Genomic DNA, 21136 nt, shown 5'->3' on the forward strand with positions numbered 1-21136 from the left:
TGTGTGTGTGTCTGTGTGTGTGTGTGTGTGTGTGTGTGCGCTGTAGGCCCAGCATCAGCATCCAAGGACACTGGGTGGATGTGAGCCCAGCCTACACTGCATGTGCACGAATGCCACAAAAAAAAAGGGGGGGGGGTAGAGTCATCAGCCATAACATTAAGACCACCTTCACGAGACCTCTGAAGGTGAACATTAATCAATAAGCCACGGATGGCCACCCTTGCTTGTCCTTCCTTACTTTTGGTGGTACTTTTGGAAGGTGCTGACCAGGACCACCCCCACAAGACCTGATGCCTGATGTTTTTGGAGATGTTCTGACCCAGTCCGGTCATTGTCCAGAACATCACAGTTTGGTTCTTGTCAGAGTGTCTCAGGTTCTTGCGCTTGTCCATTTTTCCTACTTCAGCACCTTCATCATCTTCAAGAACTGACCGTTCGCTCGCTGACTAATATGTAGATCCGCCCCTCGAGAGACAGGAGCCGCTGGACCCAGATCATCAGTGGTCTTAATGTTGTGGCTGTATGGGGCGTATTTCTGAAGCTCTCTCGCTATTTGTTGTTGGCCTGGTTGTTTTTGCTCGGTGGCGGACTGCTGTTGGGATTATTGATTTACTAGTCTGATGCATATTATATACTATTATATATATATAAATAAACAGTAGTTATGCCTGTCCAATAGGAAACAAGTAAAGGACTTCGGCTTAAAGTCAAATGTGTCCAATAGGACAAGAACTAAGGACGTAAGCCTAAAGCTAAGCCTGTCTAATAGGAGAAGACCTGAGGACTTGGGCCTAAAGTTAAGCCTGTCCAATAGGAAAAGAGATCAGGGCCTCATCCAATAGGAGAAGACCTGCAATCTTAGGCCTAAAGTCAGGTCTATCCAATAGGAAACAAGCAAAGTACTTCAGCTTAAAGTCAAATGTGTCCAATAACAATTGCTAAGACTTAAGTCTCAAATAAAGCCTTGTTAAATAAGAAAGACCTGAGGACTTGGGCCTAAAGTTAAGCCCTGTCCAATAAGAAAAGACCTGAGGACTTGGGCTTAAAGTGAAGCTCTGTCCAATAAGAAAGTTCTTGAGGACTTGGGCCTAAAGTTAAGCCCTGTCCAATAAGAAATGACTTTAGGTCTTGGGCCTAAAGTTAAGCCCTGTCCAATAAGAAAAGACCTTCAGGACTTGAGCCTAAAGTTAAGCCCTGTCCAATAATAAAAGACCTAAGGACTTGGGCTTAAAGTGAGGCTCTGTCCAATAGGAAAAGACCTGAGGACTTGAGCCTAAAGTTAAGCCCTGTCCAATAAGAAAAGACCTGAGGACTTGAGCCTAAAGTTAAGCCCTGTCCAATAAGAAAAGACCTGAGGACTTGGGCCTAAAGTTAAGCCCTGTCCAATAAGAAAAGATCTGAGGACTTGAGCCTAAAGTTAAGCCCTGTCCAATAAGAAAAGACCTGAGGACTTGGGCTTAAAGTGAGGCTCTGTCCAATAAGAAAAGACCTGAGGACTTGAGCCTAAAGTTAAGCCCTGTCCAAAAAGAAAAGACCTAAGGACTTGAGCCTAAAGTTAAGCCCTGTCCAATAAGAAAAGACCTAAGGACTTGAGCCTAAAGTTAAGCCCTGTCCAATAAGAAAGTACTTGAGGACTTGGGCCTAAAGTTAAGCCCTGTCCAGTAGTCAAAGTAAAAGACTTAAGCCTGAAGTCAAGCCTGTCCAATAATAAAAGAGTGTAGGACTTGGGCCTAAAGTCAAGCCTGTTGTATAGATAGAAGATCTGGTGACTTAGGCCTAAAGTTAAGCCTGTCTGATAGGAAATACCTGAGGGGTAACGGTAGGTGTTGGATGGGAATTGGTCATGCTGGACTTCCTCCAGGAAGTCCTTATTCAGGTGCCTAAATCGTTTGCCCTGGACTGTGTACCTCAATACATCGCAAATGTCTCTACGCTCTACGTTGTTGTAGGCCTGTTTATGTTCTATGTTGGACCGTTGATGGTCACCTTTGATTATTAAGGTCATATAATAATTCATACAGAGGTCGGTGTGTATGACCAGTGTAATATCCCAGAATTCACGCCGCAACAACCAGATAATACATGTCTGTCTGTCTGTCTTGTTATTGTTTTAGGAGCAGAGCCGAACCAGGATGTGACCGATAGGTCGAATAAGCCTGACCGGGAACTCTGCATCCCTTTTCAAAACTTACAGTAAAGTCTAGACTCCCTGTGCTAAATTCCCACAATGCACTCGTCCCGGCCCTCTGTTCCTCCGAGGCCACGTCGATTTGACCATGGCAGGCGCACCGAAGCGCAGAAACCACTCAACCACAAGGAAAAAAGCAGCGTCAGCAACGTTTCCTCCTCCCCTCGCCGCGTCACTCGAGGACCTCCCGAGCCTTCCCGGTTAAAGAGCCTAGGTCCGCGTTCCACGGTGACCCAGTCCAAACTGGCCCGGCAGCAGAAGAACGGTGCCCAACCCGTGCCGGGAAACCCCAAACCAAAGGTGGGACATGCCGCACCGAACAACCTGGGCCCGGCCGTGGTGGATCCAAACTGTAATGAACCCGGCCTGCCTTGCCTGTGCTGCGATGGCCACTCGCTTCAGGATAGCAATAGCCTGTTCAATCACAACCATAACAACAACAACACTGTAGCCATCAGGCAACGGCTAAAGCTAGCATCTCCACCTCGGAAGGGCAAGGAGGACGAGAAGAAGCCAGAAATTGGAAGGAAAGCCAACAGTAAGCCAGAGGAGGAGCAGCCAGTGGCGGCTCCCGTGGCCTCCCTGATGGGAGATGAAGAGGAGGAAAATGGCAACGCAGAGCAACAGGTTCAAGCTGCTCTCAAGGATGAAGAAGCTGGTGTCAATCAGAAAGGTAAAGTAGACGAAAATGGAAACGATGATCACGATGACGCTCCTGCTGATGTGGTTGTTGATGGTGGCGTGGTTAACGATGTGGTTGATGACGAGAATGCTGCTGCTGTTGCTGACGATGATGATGACGACGACGATGATGAGGACGACAACACCCTTGTACCTTCCTGCTGCGACTGTCCGGCATCCATGCTGGACTTCTCTCTCACCTCTTCTACCTCCTCTTCATCCACCTCCATCAGCAGCTGCTCAGATCTGGAGTCTGATTGCCCTGATACGTTTTCAGTGTCGCTGCAGGAGCAAGAGCAGGAGCAAGAGCAGGAGCAAGAGCAGGAGCAGGAGCAAGAGCAAGAGCAAGAGCAAGAGCAGGAGCAAGAGCAGGAGCAAGAGCAAGAGCAAGAGCAAGAGCAGGAGCAGGAGCAAGAGCAAGAGCAGGAGCAGGAGCAGGAGCATTCCCCGGGGTCCCACTCCAATGTTTTCCAGGGTTGCACCCTGCCCCTGGACCTTAGCACTTCCGTGAGACCACCACCATCTCCGTGCTCCCCCGATGAGGGTTACCCTTCGGCTCCCTTATCTCCCTCTTCCGACTTCACAGAGAGCAAGGGACCTGAGGACGACAAGGGCATCAAAGTGGATCTTCTGAACTTTCTTGACTCCATAGATGAACTGGGAAAAGTGGATCGCTTCTATCGAATTGTTCAGGTGGCACGTTGGGAGCTTGAAGGTGACCTGGACCTGAGGGACAGGCTGGTTCACCAGGAAAGGCTGGAGAAAGTGAACAAGCAGGTGAGACTTGTCCACCTGGAAAGGCTTCAGGAGGCTGGCCTTGATTTTGATGAGGAAGATCTTTCTGGTGTGCTGGATGAAATGGGCAATATCGACCTTTCCTGGAAGCTGTACAAGAGTGACCAGTCAAGCGATTCCCAGGAATACAGTGACGCAGGGGTGGATATGACAGCCCCGTCTGATCTCGATGAACCTTCGGCCCCAGACTCCCTTGCGCCATCTCCTGTGGAGCCTCCTCCGAGGCCACCAAAGCCTCCAGCGAGGCACATCAGCGCACAACCAGAGTTGCACACGTACATGAACATCAGCGGCAACACACCTTCGGTTTCCTCAGCCTCCTCCCCAGTCAAGTCCTTCAGTCTCTCGGTTTCGTCTGCGGCACCGAACCCCCCTGCGTTGCCCCCTCCGCCATCCCAGCCTGTCCCTTACTTCACCCTGTATTCCGATTCACCCTCCTTCCCTTCTCCTACTCCGCCTATTCCGCCTCCCAGAAGGCGCCACAAAGCCCGCTTGGAGGCCCAGAGGCTTGCGGAACTTGCGGCCAAAGAGAAGATGCCCCAATCTCTTCCTGCTCCGACCTCCAGACCCCCACCGCTACCACCGCCACCAGCCGTCCAGCCATCTCCTCCCGCCATTCCTCCTCCGCCGTCACTCCCGCCTCCTCCATCGTTCCACGCTCTGGACGTGGAGATCCGCAAGCTGCTGGCACTGGCGGGGATTACTCAGGCTGAGCTGCTGAGGCTAAGCCCAGAGTTGGGGGTTTGCGTGGATGGCGTATTGGAGGAGGGAGAGATGTCCGAGACCGTCTCGAAGACAAACGAAGAGCCGCAAGAGGATGTGGGCCAGGAGAGCGATTTCACCTGGAGGGATGAGCTGAGGGAAGGAGACAAGTCTGGGAAAGGTGTGAACGAATTAGACGCAGTCAATAAAGAAGAAACGTCTGTGGGCGAAATTAAAGAAGGGAGCAAGGACGCCTTCAGAACAACGTCCTTCACCGAGATGGCTAGGCGCCGCAAGCGAAATGGAGGTAGCAGTAACTCGAGCTGCAGCTACGGTTCCGGGGATAATGCTAGCGTGGCTTCTGACTCATATTACAGCACTGATATTAGCAATAAACCGCTCGCTAATGCCAGCTTTGGCCATTTTGATTATGCCTCAGTGATACCTGACTCCCCTCCACCTCCGCCCCCTCCTCGGCCTCTACCGCCACGGCCGCAGATATTGTCCAATCCCCCTGAGCTTCCCCCTGTAAAGCCATGCACTCTCCTGGCCAATGCGTCCAGGCCTGATAGATTCGACTGGCTGATAGCCTTTACCCCAGACACAGAGACTCCACCTCCAGATGTTAAAAAGTCTACTGAAGCCGTCCCCCAAAAAGCAAGTTCCGGTCCGAGAGTCACTACATTTAAGGAACTGCGAAACAGAGGCAAACAGGTTTCCCCACCATCCCAAGTCCAACCAGACCCCGAACCAACGGTCGTCACCCCAGACCCAGATTTCCTGTACAACCTCAAGTGGAGGAGAGAGAAGGCAGATGGGGATGGATCGCAGTGGGAGTACACCTCCCAAGCACAAGCCACTTTCCTCCAGCCACCGCCTACACCCGCTTCGTTGGCCCTGTTTAGGGAAATGCGCCACTTGAACTTTCAAGGAGACGCCTCCCTGGATCAAAATACTGTGCAGCCGAATCCTCGTTTGGCCAGTAGGCAGGAGTTCAGCGAGCTCACCGATGACCAAAAAGGAGGCCGCAAGGGGGTCGAAGTGGAAAAGGCGGAGGTCAGAGGAATGGCCGATGGCGGACGAACGCTGGAATCAAGAACAAGAGGTCAGTGTCTTTCAGTTCACTTCAGTTCAAGGCATAATCTCAACTTTTATATATATATTTTTTATATTTACATAATTGACATTTACGTCATTTTGTTGCATTCTGTTTCTGTTACAAAAACACTGTCAGGTCTGGTCAGGTAAAAATTTGTAATGGCGTTTTTTGGTGCATTAACCCACACTATCTTTGTAAAACACAACCGGACTAAACAAAAATACGACAGAATTATCGCATACAGGCCCTTTAAATCCTCAATCAGTCACCCACCTTATCCGATTAGCCTGCCCATTGCTGCTGAAGTGATAAGGCATTGTGTTGTTGTTGCACATTTCATTTCATTTCTATTTATCGAATGAAGGACAATGCAGAGGCCAATCAGAACGGAGGTCATTGAAATACTGCATCAGTTTTAAAGGCACGATACGCAAAATTAAACACACCCGGTTTTGAAATCAGTGAGGTTTCAAAGCACCATAAATGGACAACCATGACCATCACAGCCATGGCGAATGCAGGCCAGGATGTTTATGCATAGCTTCCATGTGGATGGGGCGGGGCTAAACGACTGTAGGCTGATTCTGATGTGCTCTGACATCACAACCATGATAATGGAAACCAGGCTGCTTTCCAAACCCAGCACATAGGCTGCGTTTGGGTCTGGGTCAAGAGACTGGGTCTGGGTCTGGGTTTGTCGTAGCTGTATGAGAGACATACAGAGGCAAAGCTTGAGTGAGAGAGAGAGCGAGAGAGCGAGAAATGCCATTAGCCCTCCAGCCTGCAGAGCGTATGAATAATTGAATAACCTGAGATGACATCACGGCAAGCAGCTGAGCACCATGGAAATCTCTGCAGAGAACCCAGTCAGCTCCTCTGTCCTCGCGTGCGGGCAGGACTGATCAGTCCATCTGGCTCTGAATTTGCCAGTCGTCATCCTGAGTCACCACCTTCCAGTTCCCTGCAGTCCTCCTGTATGTCCTCCTGTATGCCAGAGGTCACTGACCTTCTCCTGGAGAGATCCATACCAGACCTCAAGGGCCCGCAAGGGCGGGGGAATCCTACTGACCTTAACTTTATTATTAAACTTAATATTTTATTTACATTTAAGGATTTTAATTTCTTTATAAGTTCAATTACCCAACAGACACCTGTGCTGACCAGCCTCACACAAGCAGTGATGTGTGGAGGACGTGCCATCAGCCCACCTCTGAGAGAGCAAGGCCAGCAGTTGTGCCATCTCTGACTCCGGCTGCTGATGGCGAGCAGCGTGACCCGGGATTCGAACCAACCAGGGATTCGAACCTGCACTGCTACGGTTCCCCAAACCACCTTAAGAGAGTTCCTCAAGGACCTGAAGGATCTCTTCACCCCCTACAGTCAAAAAGACTGTACCGTTAAAATTCGGCCTACAGCAGTTTAGCCATCCCAGCTCCACCCATTCAGCCTCAAGCAGTCTCTAGCCAGTCTCAGTCTGGATTCCTTCCACAGCTGATGCAGGGCAGCCAATCAGAACAGAGCTCGTTTACATATATCAGTCTTAAAAGCACAGTTTCTAAGGGGTAAAAAGAGGTCTGGAGATTGGGGGGTATGTTAGGACTATTGTTTCTAAAAGCATAGAAATGTTCAGGAGGAGGACTAGGTACAGGAAATGTAGCATACAGACCCTTTAATTGTGGGGGAGGAAGTGAAGTTGGAAAATTGTGTGGTGTAAAAGTGAGTTAGGGCTGTTTTAAATATAGAAATATTTAATATATAAAAGGAGACAAGTGTTTTAAGTGGATTTTAGGAGGAAAATTTTCAGATATAAAAAAAGAAAAAAAAAGTTGTATATGGGCCCTTTAATAAGCAATAAAGTCAGTACAGTGCAGACACTGGTATACCAGAAAACATGGAACGACAGACCAGAGAGAGACAGAGAGGCAGAGAGTGAGACAGATGTTGGTGTGTGTATGTGCCTTTAAGAGTGAGGGGGAGTGTGTGTGTGGTGGGGTTGGTCTAAGGCCTTCTCCAGCCAATGAGAGAGCAGAGAATACAACAGGAGCAAAACAGGAAGCTGAGAAGCAGAAAGCGGGACACAGTAAGGTAACTGGGCTTTCCTGTGAATCAGCTGGATTAATAAAGGGGTGAATACATGCTGGGCTGGGCTGGGCTGGGCTGGGCTGGGCTGGGCTGAGCTGCCCTGTCAGCAGGTCAGCACATACCTCAGGGTCCACCTCAGGGTCCACCTCACCAGCGTGTCTATAAGGAGGCTCAGCTTGAGGCAGTGTAGACCTGTAGAAGGGGCTTAGAAGTGCTCCTGGCTGTGGCTCTTAGCTCACCGGTGTGGTCAGCGGGTTGCTCAAGCTGGTGAAATCTGACCCCAGACCAGGTCCTCGAGGACGTTTTAGCTTTCTGAGTGTCATAAACACACGGCGGAGACCAGGCTCAGCGGCAGAGACGGGTGGAGACGAGCCCCTCTGCCTGACCTAACCTAACCTCAGTACACCTTCGAGTGCAGGCCGTGATGAAGCCGTGGGTGGGGTCGTATTGGATGTGTTGTGTGGTTGGGTTAAAGGTGTAGTAGGTATGGGACAGGACATCCATGTCTCAGTGCTCAACGATGTACGTCCTCGTATTCATCCGTTAGTTCTGAAATGGCTTAAAGGGACGCTCTGTCCAGGCAAGGAAAACCTCCTACTGATGACATATCTTGAAGGTGGGAGGAGCTTCTGAAAAACTACTGGTTAAAAAAAAGGGTCAGTTTTGGTCAAATGTAGCCAGTGATAAACCTGTTAGCTAGGGTTAGCCTGTATTAGCCTGAGATAAACCTTTTAGCTAGAGTTAGCCTGTATTAGCCTGAGATAAACCTGTTAGCTAGGGTTAGCCTGTATTAGCCTGAGATAAACCTGTTAGCTAGGGTTAGCCTGTATTAGCCTGAGATAAACCTTTTAGCTAGGGTTAGCCTGTATTAGCCTGAGATAAACCTGTTAGCTAGAGTTAGCCTGTATTAGCCTGAGATAAACCTGTTAGCTAGGGTTAGCCTGTATTAGCCTGAGATAAACCTGTTAGCTAGGGTTAGCCTGTATTAGCCTGTGATAAACCTGTTAGCTAGAGTTAGCTTGTCTTAAGCTGTGATAAACCAGTTAGCTAGTGTTAAACCTTTTAGCCTGAGTTAGCCTGTATTAGTCTGAGATAAACCTGTTAGCTAGGGTTAGCCTGTATTAGCCTGAGATAAACCTGTTAGCTAGGGTTAGCCTGTATTAGCCTGAGATAAACCTGAGATAAACCCTAACTAACAGGTTTATCTCAGGCTAATACAGGCTAACTCTTGCTAACAGGTTACAGGCTAGAGTTAGCCTGTATTAGCCTGAGATACACCTGTTAGCTAGAGTTAGCCTGTATTAGCCTGAGATAAACCTTTTAGCTAGGGTTAGCCTGTATTAGCCTGAGATAAACCTGTTAGCTAGGGTTAGCCTGTATTAGCCTGTGATAAACCTGTTAGCTAGAGTTAGCTTGTCTTAAGCTGTGATAAACCAGTTAGCTAGTGTTAAACCTTTTAGCCTGAGTTAGCCTGTATTAGTCTGAGATAAACCTGTTAGCTAGGGTTAGCCTGTATTAGCCTGAGATAAACCTGTTAGCTAGGGTTAGCCTGTATTAGCCTGAGATAAACCTTTTAGCTAGGGTTAGCCTGTATTAGCCTGAGATAAACCTTTTAGCTAGGGTTAGCCTGTATTAGCCTGAGATACACCTGTTAGCTAGGGTTAGCCTGTATTAGCCTGAGATAAACCTGTTAGTTAGGGTTAAACCTTGTAGCCTGAGTTAGCCGGTATTAGCCTGAGATAAACCTGTTAGCTAGAGTTAGCCTGTATTAGCCTGAGATAAACCTGTTAGCTAGGGTTAGCCTGTATTAGCCTGAGATAAACCTGTTAGTTAGGGTTAGCCTGTATTAGCCTGAGATAAACCTGTTAGTTAGGGTTAAACCTTGTAGCCTGAGATAAACCTGTTAGTTAGGGTTAAACCTTGTAGCCTGAGTTAGCCGGTATTAGCCTGAGATACACCTTTTAGCTAGAGTTAGCCTGTATTAGCCTGAGATAAACCTGTTGGCTAGAGTTAGCTTGTCTAAACCTGTGATAAACCTGTTAGCTAGTGTTAAACCTTTTAGCCTGAGTTAGCCTGTATTAGCCTGAGATAAACCTTTTAGCTAGAGTTAGCCTGTATTAGCCTGAGATAAACCTGTTGGCTAGAGTTAGCCGGTATTAGCCTGAGATAAACCTTTTAGCTAGGGTTAGCCTGTATTAGCCTGAGATAAACCTGTTAGCAATGGTTAAAGCTATTAGCTAGAGTTAGCTTGTCTTAACCTGTGATAAACCTGTTAGCTAGAGTTAGCTTGCCTGTATTAGCCCGAGATAAACCTGCATGCTACAGGGCCTGGGTAATTGGCAAGAAAATGACTTTATTAAAAATATGATATAACCTTTTCATTCTTTTTAATGTTTTCTGGTGTGTGTGTGTGACGTGGTGTGTGTGTGTGACGTGGTGTGTGTGTGTGTGTGTGTGTGTGCCGTGGTGTGTGTGTGTGACGTGGTGTGTGTGTGTGACGTGGTGTGTGTGTGTGCCGTGTTATGAAGATGAACTGCTCTGATATGGGACAGCATGCTGTTACTGTGCGACGTTCCTCCATCTCACATTGTGCATTTATTGCTCTTCCAAAATGACGCTATTAACATTCTCTCCATTTCTCTCTTTTTCTCCCTGTTCCTTTGCGATGTGCTTATTTGGACCGTCCTCCTCTTTTCCATCTCCTTCCCATTCCACCGATTCACCCGTCCGCTGCCTCACCCGTCCTCTCCTCCCTTGCGCTTCTGGCTGCTGCCGCCGCGCCATGCTAACACGCTCGCGCACCTTCTGCTACCCGCTAAAGTATCCTCACCTCCTCTGTCTTTAGCCTTTCCCGATCCGTTACCCTCCTCTCCCTACTACCTCCACTCCACCCCTCCTTCCCAGCCGCCCTTGTTTTACCGCTCCGACTTTTACCGGAGCCAGTCCAAAGCCCTTCCTTTCCCACAAGTCTCCAGGATTCCCACCGACTCCATTCGAGACACCTACCCCGACTCGCTGTACCGCTGCCCCGAAAACGTCAGCGACTCGTTCTTCTGCCGCCATAAGAACCCGTTCAGCGCTAACGCTAGCAGCAATTCGGGCGGCATCATAGATTCCCTATACCAGTACTCGCAGTATTCTGACAGGAAAGCTAAGCTCCACAGCTATGGAAAGGACTCCTGCCATGCTAGCAGCTTTACCTCAGCGGATGCTAGCTGCTATGACTCGAACTGCAACGTAGATTCGCTCTACTGCGACAACAAATACAAGGCAAAAACCTTGACGTTCGCCGACTTTCCCCAACCAGATGTTAGCACGTTCTCCGACGGCAACACCACCCCGTACAAAAACATCGACATGATCAATTTAATCAACGCCGGGAAGCTCAGCGGGTTGAGCGAAGCCGGCGCTAAAGCCGGCGCTAAAGCCGGCGCTAAAGAAGGAGCTAAGGAAGGCCCGTCCTGGTTGCACAGCAGCTACAGGAAGGCCGGCGTCGCAGACAGTAGTGATGGTGACGCGAAAATGTTGGAAAACAAAGCCCAAATGTTTCCCACCCTCTTCCTCTACCACCCCAAGAACTGCCCCATGCACAAGGGCGCCCCCCCACGCTTGTCCCCAATCGGAGCTATCTCGCCCCCCCTCAGAGCTGGCTCTCTCTCCCCGGGTGCCGACGTGTCCCGCCTCTCCTCACCCCTTTTCCCCCGCAGTCACACCCTCCCTGCTCTTGCTGCCCCGCTCTATTACCCCTACCTTTACACCCCCCGCGCTCAGGCTCCTCTACCGGAGCCCAGACTCCACTCTCAGCAGCGTCCATCACCGCCGCTCTCTCTCAGTAAGGCACAGATCAGTGCATCTTTCTCATCCTTGCTCTTCCTTACGCCGCCTCATCCTCTTCACTTTACGTTGACGGTCTGGTTAAAAACTGCAGGACTTTTGCTTCACCCCGAATGCGTCCCTCAGCAAGGTCACGTCTGGTGTCTGGAGGTTGCTTCTGGAGCTAGCTGAGTCAGTCTTTCCAGGAAAGGGGAGCCATGCTGTGTGTAACAGACAATAATAATAATAATACTTGCTGTGTTTTAGCGATATTTCATATTATTATATTATATTATGATTATATATATCATATTATATATAAGTATAATATTATATGTAGAAATATATATAATATTTGCAAAAAATAATATTTTGTAAAAACACATGAGTAATCATAAAATAATATATGTATCGTCTTTTACTAAATTACAGCTGTATAAATCTTTGCTGTGCTCAAATGTGTGTACGTTTCTACGTTAGCGCTACAGCTATGAATTTAATACTTAGAAACATTCATGTTATGACAAATCTAACAGAGTAGCAGTTAGCTCACACAGATACCTCACACAGCTACCTCACACAGTTACCTCACACAGTTACCTCATACAGCTCCCTCACACAGTTACCTCACACAGTTACCTCACACAGCTACCTCACACAGTTACCTCATACAGCTACCTCACACAGTTACCTCATACAGCTACCTCATACAGCTCCCTTATACAGCTACCTCATACAGCTCCCTCATACAGCTACCTCATACAGCTACCTCACACAGCTACCTCATACAGTTACCTCATACAGCTCCCTCACACAGCTACCTCATACAGTTACCTCATACAGCTCCCTCACACAGCTACCTCACACAGCTACCTCATACAGCTCCCTCATACAGCTAGCTCACACAGTTACCTCACACAGCTACCTCATACAGCTCCCTCATACAGTTACCTCATACAGTTACCTCACACAGCTACCTCACACAGCTACCTCATACAGCTACCTCACACAGTTACCTCATACACTTACCTCATACAGCTCCCTCACACAGCTCCCTCACACAGCTACCTCATACAGTTACCTCACACAGCTCCCTCACACAGTTACCTCACACAGTTACCTCACACAGCTCCCTCACACAGCTCCCTCACACAGCTCCCTCACACAGCTCCCTCACACAGCTACCTCACACAGTTACCTCACACAGTTACCTCATACAGCTCCCTCACACAGTTACCTCACACAGTTACCTCACACAGTTACCTCACACAGCTACCTCACACAGTTACCTCACACAGTTACCTCACACAGCTACCTCATACAGCTCCCTTATACAGCTACCTCATACAGCTCCCTCATACAGCTACCTCATACAGTTACCTCACACAGCTACCTCATACAGCTCCCTCACACAGCTACCTCATACAGTTACCTCATACAGCTCCCTCACACAGCTACCTCACACAGCTACCTCATACAGCTCCCTCATACAGCTAGCTCACACAGTTACCTCACACAGCTACCTCATACAGCTCCCTCATACAGTTACCTCATACAGTTACCTCACACAGCTACCTCACACAGCTACCTCACACAGCTACCTCATACAGCTACCTCACACAGTTACCTCATACAGTTACCTCATACAGCTCCCTCACACAGCTCCCTCACACAGCTACCTCATACAGTTACCTCACACAGCTCCCTCACACAGCTCCCTCACACAGTTACCTCACACAGTTACCTCACACAGTTACCTCACACAGCTATCTCACACAGCTCCCTCACACAGTTACCTCACACAGCTCCCTCACACAGCTCCCTCACACAGCTACCTCATACAGTTACCTCACACAGCTCCCTCACACAGCTCCCTCACACAGTTACCTCACACAGCTCCCTCACACAGCTACCTCACACAGCTCCCTCACACAGCTATCTCACACAGCTCCCTCACACAGCTCCCTCACACAGCTACCTCATACAGTTACCTCACACAGCTCCCTCACACAGCTCCCTCACACAGTTACCTCACACAGTTACCTCACACAGCTCCCTCACACAGCTATCTCACACAGCTCCCTCACACAGCTCCCTCACACAGCTATCTCACACAGCTACCTCACACAGCTACCTCATACAGCTCCCTCACACAGCTACCTCACACAGCTACCTCATAGCTCCAGTGTAAAACTGCAGCACCAAACCTGACGTAGCTGATCGTCTACATTTGGAGTAAAGTGGAAAACTGTGTGAAATTGGATTTTAGCCGAACTGTCGCCGCCTGTCTCACTTTTTCTTTCTGGATTTGTGTCCTTTTTTATGTACTTTTCTGATTTCTGACTGGTTTCGCGCTGTTCTGGGTTTTCTGTGCATGGATTTTCCCAAAACCTCATTTTTATTTTATTTTTTTTATTATTATTAATTCATTAATTAATTAAATAAATAAATAGTTTTAATTTCCACAGCCGATTTCTTTTGGAGCTCTGATAATCACGACACTGCTGTCTTTGATTATTGTTGCTATTGAGTGAAACTGTGCGGTTTTTGTTAACTCTCAGTAGAAATGTTATTTTTTTTATTTTTTTTTCTACTTATTATTTTGCTATTTTTAATAGAATAATAGATATTTGGTTGGTGTTTGTTCACCATGCATGGGCTGTTTCCCCTTTCCTCCTGTTACTGTACTGATGATGATGATGATGATGATGTTGGATTCTTCAGTAGTCAGGCCATAGATCTGGTAAATCATACACAAATATTATAATCAGCTAGTATACACGATTAATATACACGTATGCCATTAAATATTATTATAATGCATTATTATACTTCGGATAATATTCAATAATGTTGCAGTAAAAAAAGGTCAATAATCAATCGATTTAGGGTGAAATATGAATTTAAATAATTTCCTAATGAAAAGATTTACCCCCTTCATAACTAATCAGTGCCGTGTTTGAGGAGGTGGCCTCATTGGTTGTTGTCTTTGCTGATGTCACAGCGGTCCGCAGTCTGTCCTTTGCTGGTTCTGCGGCTAAAGCAGCGTGGATGGGCAGTGATGTGAGGCCCCCACTGAGAGGTGACGGGCTGTCCTCTCTATGCCTGCAGGAAAAAAGAGGTTATTATACACTGCGCACTCACACACACTCACACACACTCACACACATATATATATTTCATATACACAGCAGTTCAGATTCATTCTGGATATTAATCTTATTAGAGCTTCATACTGGATATTAATGATATTAGAGCTTCATACTGGATATTAATGTTATTAGAACTTCATACTGGATATTTATGATATTAGAGCTTCATACTGGATATTAATGATATTAGAACTTCATACTGGATATTAATGATATGAGAGCTTCAAACTGGATATTAATGTTATTAGAGCTTCATACTGGATATTAATATTATTAGAATTTCATACTGGATATTAATATTATTAGAACTTCATACTGGATATTAATGTTATTAGAGCTTCATACTGGATATTAATGATATGAGAGCATACTGGATATTAATGTTATTAGAGCTTCATACTGGATATTAATGTTATAAGAGCTTCATACTGGATATTAATGTTATTAGAGCTTCATACTGGATATTAATGTGATTAGAGCTTCATACTGGATATTAATGATATGAGAGCATACTGGATATTAATGTTATTAGAGCTTCATACTGGATATTAATGTTATAAGAGCTTCATACTGGATATTAATGTTATTAGAGCTTCATACTGGATATTAATGTGATTAGAGCTTCATACTGGATATTAATGATATGAGAGCATACTGGATATTAATGTTATTAGAGATTCATACTGGATATAAATGTTATTAGAGCTTCATACTGGATATTAATATGATTAGAACTTCATACTGGATATTAATGTTATTAGAGATTCATACTGGATATTAACGTTATTAGAGCTTCATACTGGATATTAATATTATTAGAGATTCATACTGGATATTAACGTTATTAGAGCTTCATACTGGATATTAATATTATTAGAGATTCATACTGGATATTAACGTTATTAGAGCTTCATACTGGATATTAACGTTATTAGAGCTTCATACTGGATATTAATACTGGATATACCTCCAGCAGCATGTCGGAAGCTGTTCTGACGGGGACTGTGAGTGTGTAATGCTTTGCTTGTTGTCTCTCAGCTCTGGTCAGTGCTGTCAGTGTGGCAGTGGAGGCCATTCTGGCTCAGTTCAGCTCATCTAGGACTCTTGTGCAGAAGGTCAGTATCAGTGGAAGTGTAAAGCATATGCTACTGCTGTCAGACCCTCGTTCCCTTTGTCCTTCTGTTATTTGAAATCGCTGACCGAGTGCAGTTTCCTCTATATCTTCACCTTTGCTTTACGTTTGTGTTTTTTATCTTTCTGTGTTCTGTCTTGCTTTCCATATTGCTTGCACACGCTCGATATCTCTTCCTTTCTGGTCCTCTCTGCAGTTCCGCTCAGTAGAAGAGGTATTTTAGACGTTCATGAACATCTTGGCCTAATCAGTAACTTCACTAACCCCCTCGCGCCGCTCCTTTGTTTTCCGTCCCTGCGTCTTTTCTTTTCCACCCATTTTCTCTTCTCTCCTCGCTCACGTCCGAAATGCCTCCCTCCCCCTCTGCCCCTCTCCACTCCTGCCTCGCCCTGCTTCTCTCTCTCTCTCTGTCTCTCTCTCTCTCTCTCTCAGGCTCTCTCCGGGGACAGCAGCGTGAACCCGACGTTGGGCCGGTTGGTGCTGCAGTGTCTGTGCCCTGCACTGCGCGACCTCCTCAGCGACGGGCTGAAGCCCCATCAGAGTGACCTCATCGCTGGCAGGAGGCCAAATTCGCCCTGGGGTCTAGTTCAGGCCTCCACCAAACCCGGTATGAATTAGAGGGTGGGCGTGATTGTGGTCAGCAACACTATGGAGTATTTGTACCATTAAATCAGCAGCTTCAGGATCACGCTAAAGCTCCACTGGCTGGAACAGGGGCAGAACGGCGTCTCCATCCTGCTACTGCACTATGGAGCTGCAGGTGGAGAACCTCTCTCCAGAACTGCTGTGTAACGCTGCAGAACCCATAGAGTCATATTAGTGTAAAATCCTGTAGTATTACTGTACCGCCTCAGCCCACATGCTTCTACACTTTCAGATCAAGCTTCTTGAGCTTGTTTCAGCTTGTCCAGAAATGCATGTGTACAGTTTATATGAGGGAACACAATTTATATTTGTGGTAAATGTTTTTACACTCCCCAACTGTAGGGGGAGCCCAAAACTGAATATAATAAATAAATATGAATACCAACTCTGGTTTAATAAAACTTTAAAGCATGTGCTCCTGGGCTCCCCTTACAGCTGGGGAGGGGAATTCCCAGATATCTGCACATATCACTTGTATTGAAGTAGCTGGGCTTAAACCACTATGGATGGGTCTAAAGGTCGAACTAGGAAATTACGGCAACTGGTATACGAATTTTAACCTCCTGGGTATTTACGCTTGCTAAACAATCTGACTGTCTCGTAACTGAACCCCCAACTGTTTACGCCCCTCGTTATTCTATTTCTTGGTTCTCTCTTATGCTAGCTGAATATTAATAACAGTAACATTATTTTTTGGAATATTCAGATACGAATTGTATAGAAATGTAGATTTTTGAATAGCAGACATGGCTGAAATGCCCATTACTACTAAGAATTACCTCCAACCATCTCTATCCCTCTCTCTCTCTAGCTCGCTCCTGCAGTCTTCCCTGCAGTGTTGAATCACCCATGTGTCATCCCTCTGATTCCTCTCTTCTGTTTTCCCTCTCCTGTCTGTCCAAGCCTGTGACTAATTTAGGTTGCATCTTATAAACCAAAAAGAAATGAAGGCTGCAGTTTTTTCTCTTTTCAACCTTTATGTGGATGCTTTATTTTTTATTCATGTACTATATTATAACCAGATTTTCCCTTTCTGTAGTGCATGAATGAGCGTGTGATTATATGAACATTATAGAGCATTATAGAGCGTCCCCTACGCTTCCTATAGTGTATTACAGTCTGTCAGAATGAGCGTGTGGATCATATGATCATTATAGAGCATTATAGAGCGCCCCCTACACTTCCTGTAGTGTAGTACAGTCTGTCAGAATGAGCGTGTGGATTAAATGAACATTATAGAGCATTATAGAGCGCCCCCTACACTTCCTGTAGTGTAGTACAGTCTGTCAGAATGAGCGTGTGGATTAAATGAACATTATAGAGCGCCCCCTACGCTTCCTGTAGTGTATTACAGTCTGTCAGAATGAGCGTGTGATTATATGAACATTATAGAGCGCCCCCTACGCTTCCTGTAGTGTACTACAGCCTGTCAGAATGAGATTATAGATCATATGAACATTATAGAGCATTATAGAGCGCCCCCTACGCTTCCTGTAGTGTATTACAGTCTGTCAGAATGAGCGTGTGGATCATATAAACATTATAGAGCATTATAGAGCGCCCCCTACACTTCCTGTAGTGTAGTACAGTCTGTCAGAATGAGCGTGTGGATTAAATGAACATTATAGAGCATTATAGAGCGCCCCCTACGCTTCCTGTAGTGTAGTACAGTCTGTCAGAATGAGCGTGTGGATTAAATGAACATTATAGAGCGCCCCCTACGCTTCCTGTAGTGTATTACAGTCTGTCAGAATGAGCGTGTGATTATATGAACATTATAGAGCGCCCCCTACGCTTCCTGTAGTGTACTACAGCCTGTCAGAATGAGATTATAGATCATATGAACATTATAGAGCATTATAGAGCGCCCCCTACGCTTCCTGTAGTGTATTACAGTCTGTCAGAATGAGCGTGTGGATCATATAAACATTATAGAGCATTATAGAGCGCCCCCTACGCTTCCTGTAGTGTACTACAGCCTGTCAGAATGAGATTATAGATCATATGAACATTATAGAGCATTATAGAGCGCCCCCTACGCTTCCTGTAGTGTATTACAGTCTGTCAGAATGAGCGTGTGGATCATATAAACATTATAGAGCATTATAGAGCGCCCCCTATGCTTCCTGTAGTGTATTACAGTCTGTCAGAATGTGTGTGTGTTTGTCTTCCAGGCCCCAGCACCCAGGCCCTGTACAGCCTACAGGCTAAAGTAGCTGCGCTTCCCCAGCTGAAGCACAACCGCCACAGGTTCAACTCCTTCCTCCTGGGCCTTCTCAAGTACGCACCAAATCACCCGCTTTTCCTTACCGTTACTGAGCAGCAATACCGACGATTTTTTACAGTAAAAATAAAAAGGCTAATACTCTATGTATTGGCAGGGCTAAACTGCTTGTGGCCATCACAAAAACAGCTAAACTGTTTTATTAACAATGTGTTATTTACAGTGTTTACATACTACACCAAACTGAACTGTGCATATTAAATTTATAATATTATTATTATGATAATAGTCTGTCAGTGGAGACAGTAGAGTTTTTGATTTATATACTTATATATAAGTTTATCGGCACATATTATGAAAATAACCAAAATATATTACGTTTAGCTCCATAAAATTCCTAACAGTTATAAATATACTAATAAACTAATGCAATCTGTCGGTCTTTCTCTCGCAGTATTAAGCGCCTTGATTTCTGGCTTTCCCATCTGCAGTCCTGCAGTGGTGAGTGTGGTTTTACTGGTTTGTTCGACTCGAAGGCCAAAACTGTGCATTCCATTTTCCTGACCAACTCACAATAATCAAAAATTCAATAAATCAACTTTACATATCCCAAATTTGACTAAGTAATCTGCAATAGATAAATCTATAAACGATTATCTATAACTGACTAAATTCAGGCTTCAGGCTTTAGGCTGGAGCTGCTGATTTTAGCTATGCTATATGCTTTTGTCCACAGTGCTAATGGCTAACTATTTTGAATTGATTATGTACATAATTTATGTGGAAATGTTCTTTCATTAAAAGCTTCAGACTAGATCAGATTACATCCTTTTTCGCCCGCCGATCTTCCATTCAGCTATTTCAGATAACAGCTGGGAGGTCTTCACTCCTCATGCTAACGCCACGCAAACAGAACAGAGGCACGCTAACCGGCTAACATCTTCAAAATGGTGTCCAAACCCTAATGGTGTCCAAAACGGGTCCGTTTATGCCGTTAGCCGTTCTGTTGACAATAGAATAGTAGCATTTTTACAGAGAGCGTTCACAGTTAGCAGTGGCTAGCGTTATGGTGCTGAAAATTGGTGTTTCTGAGGTAAAAATTTTTAGCTATGCAGTTAAAACAATTATAGTATGGTTCTTTTAACTTTTTTTGGTCGTCTGTGTTTGTTAATGTTAATAAAAAAACAGGTGAATAACCGATAATCAGCGCAGACTGTGTTGAAAATATGACTGCCCTGCTAAGCTAATGGTTTATACTGGTTTATGCTGGTCTGGGGCTGGTGAGGTGCTGGCTGCTCAGCATACTAGTGTATCATTTTTTAATAATCGATATCAATGTACATTTCCAGTGACGGTTAAAACACGACATACTGGCCTTGTATCTGCGTTTTTGTCATTTTTCACTTTTTAACATCATGTGGATCTGATATGACAAAATGCCACGATGGATGGACCAATAGAAGTGCTTCAGAATTACTGGAAATTCAGTAATTTTACATTCTACATATTATTTATATATATTATTTCACACCCCAGCTGGTCACATTAGCAGTAGCCAGACATAACAGCTAATTATCAACCCTGATTGAGTAGTTTAGGACCTCCTGACTTGAGATATCATACCTAATATGAATTTGTGAAAAGTCTTATGGTGAGATGGTCAGATCTTAGATCTGACTGATGGGATGTTCCTTAATTCAGCTCCTCAAACCCCAAACTCAAGCATCCCTCATCCTTCACTTTCTCTTACGTTCCTCCTCAGATGCGTTGGAGACCTACTACCGGCCCACCGCCTTCATGCGCCTCTCGGCCACATCCTGCCAGCCCCTCTTCGAAGAGCTTCTCCTGCTGCTCCAGCCCCTGTCCCTCCTGACCTTCAACCTCGACCTGCTCTTCCAGCACCACCACCTCGACCCCTCTTCTCCCGACCTCACCCCGGCTGGCTACAGCCCGGGGGTGTCCAGACCACCCAACAGGGGCTTCAGCTTCCACCTACTGCCCACTTTCCAGTCTGAAGCCAGTGCCGGTCATCCGAAGGGCGCGTCCAAGCAAGAACCTGGTGGTCCAGGTGGCCTGAAGGCAAGCTGCTCCCCAATCTCGTTCAGTCCAGCTCCCGTTCAGGTCCAGTGCAGACCACCATCAGCCATAGGTAAAGGGGAGACGAGCCCTCAGCTGCAGTGGCTGAAGGAGAAGGAGATAGAAGCGCCCCCTAGTGACGGAAGTGGGAACAGCCTCACCCAGCAGGCTGGCCAGGCTCTACAGCAAGGCTGGGGGGCAGTGATGCGTTGGGGGGAGCGATTAGGGCAGAATTTGGGTGGGCTGGCGTCTGCTGGCTGGTCAGAAGAAGCTGAAGGGGTTCACGCAGCGGGGGACCTGAATACCTGCCCCGCTTCAGATGCCCTGAAGAGTCCAGACCAGGAGGTCATGTCAGCTGACGGTGTTCCTTGGGGTCTGGGCCGGCTGTTTGGAGCGTCCAAAAGCCCGAGCAACCCACCAAAGACAAGGTGAGGCTGTGGACTCCTCAGTCCATATATGGAAACCAAGTCTTGCTACTTTACTTTTTACTATTTTAGCTTGGGCTGCTTTTTTGAATCAGGCACAGTACAGGGTAGCCAATCAGAAC

At 46.3% G+C, this 21136-nt stretch overlaps 1 protein-coding gene across 5 annotated transcripts in view; it reads left to right on the forward strand.

The window, feature by feature from the left end:
* rusc1 (RUN and SH3 domain containing 1) overlaps positions 1-21136 on the forward strand; it is a 28120-nt gene that overhangs the window by 773 nt on the left and 6211 nt on the right. For 2 of the 5 annotated variants that reach the window (XM_072680612.1, XM_072680611.1), the window contains exons 2-9: positions 2115-5471; positions 14365-14481; positions 15551-15627; positions 15841-15858; positions 16077-16251; positions 18464-18569; positions 18968-19014; positions 20276-21017. In XM_072680612.1, the coding sequence (XP_072536713.1) occupies positions 2228-5471; positions 14365-14481; positions 15551-15627; positions 15841-15858; positions 16077-16251; positions 18464-18569; positions 18968-19014; positions 20276-21017 (4526 nt within the window). In that variant the 5' untranslated portion in view covers positions 2115-2227. Of the gene's footprint in view, positions 1-2114; positions 5472-10368; positions 11572-14084; positions 14104-14364; positions 14482-15550; positions 15628-15840; positions 15859-16076; positions 16252-18463; positions 18570-18967; positions 19015-20275; positions 21018-21136 lie in introns of those variants that run through there. The other 3 variants (XM_072680613.1, XM_072680615.1, XM_072680614.1) reach the window with 3 other exon arrangements.

The sequence above is a fragment of the Salminus brasiliensis genome, chromosome 5 (genome assembly GCF_030463535.1).
Source record: "Salminus brasiliensis chromosome 5, fSalBra1.hap2, whole genome shotgun sequence".
NCBI classification, from domain to species: domain Eukaryota; kingdom Metazoa; phylum Chordata; class Actinopteri; order Characiformes; family Bryconidae; genus Salminus; species Salminus brasiliensis.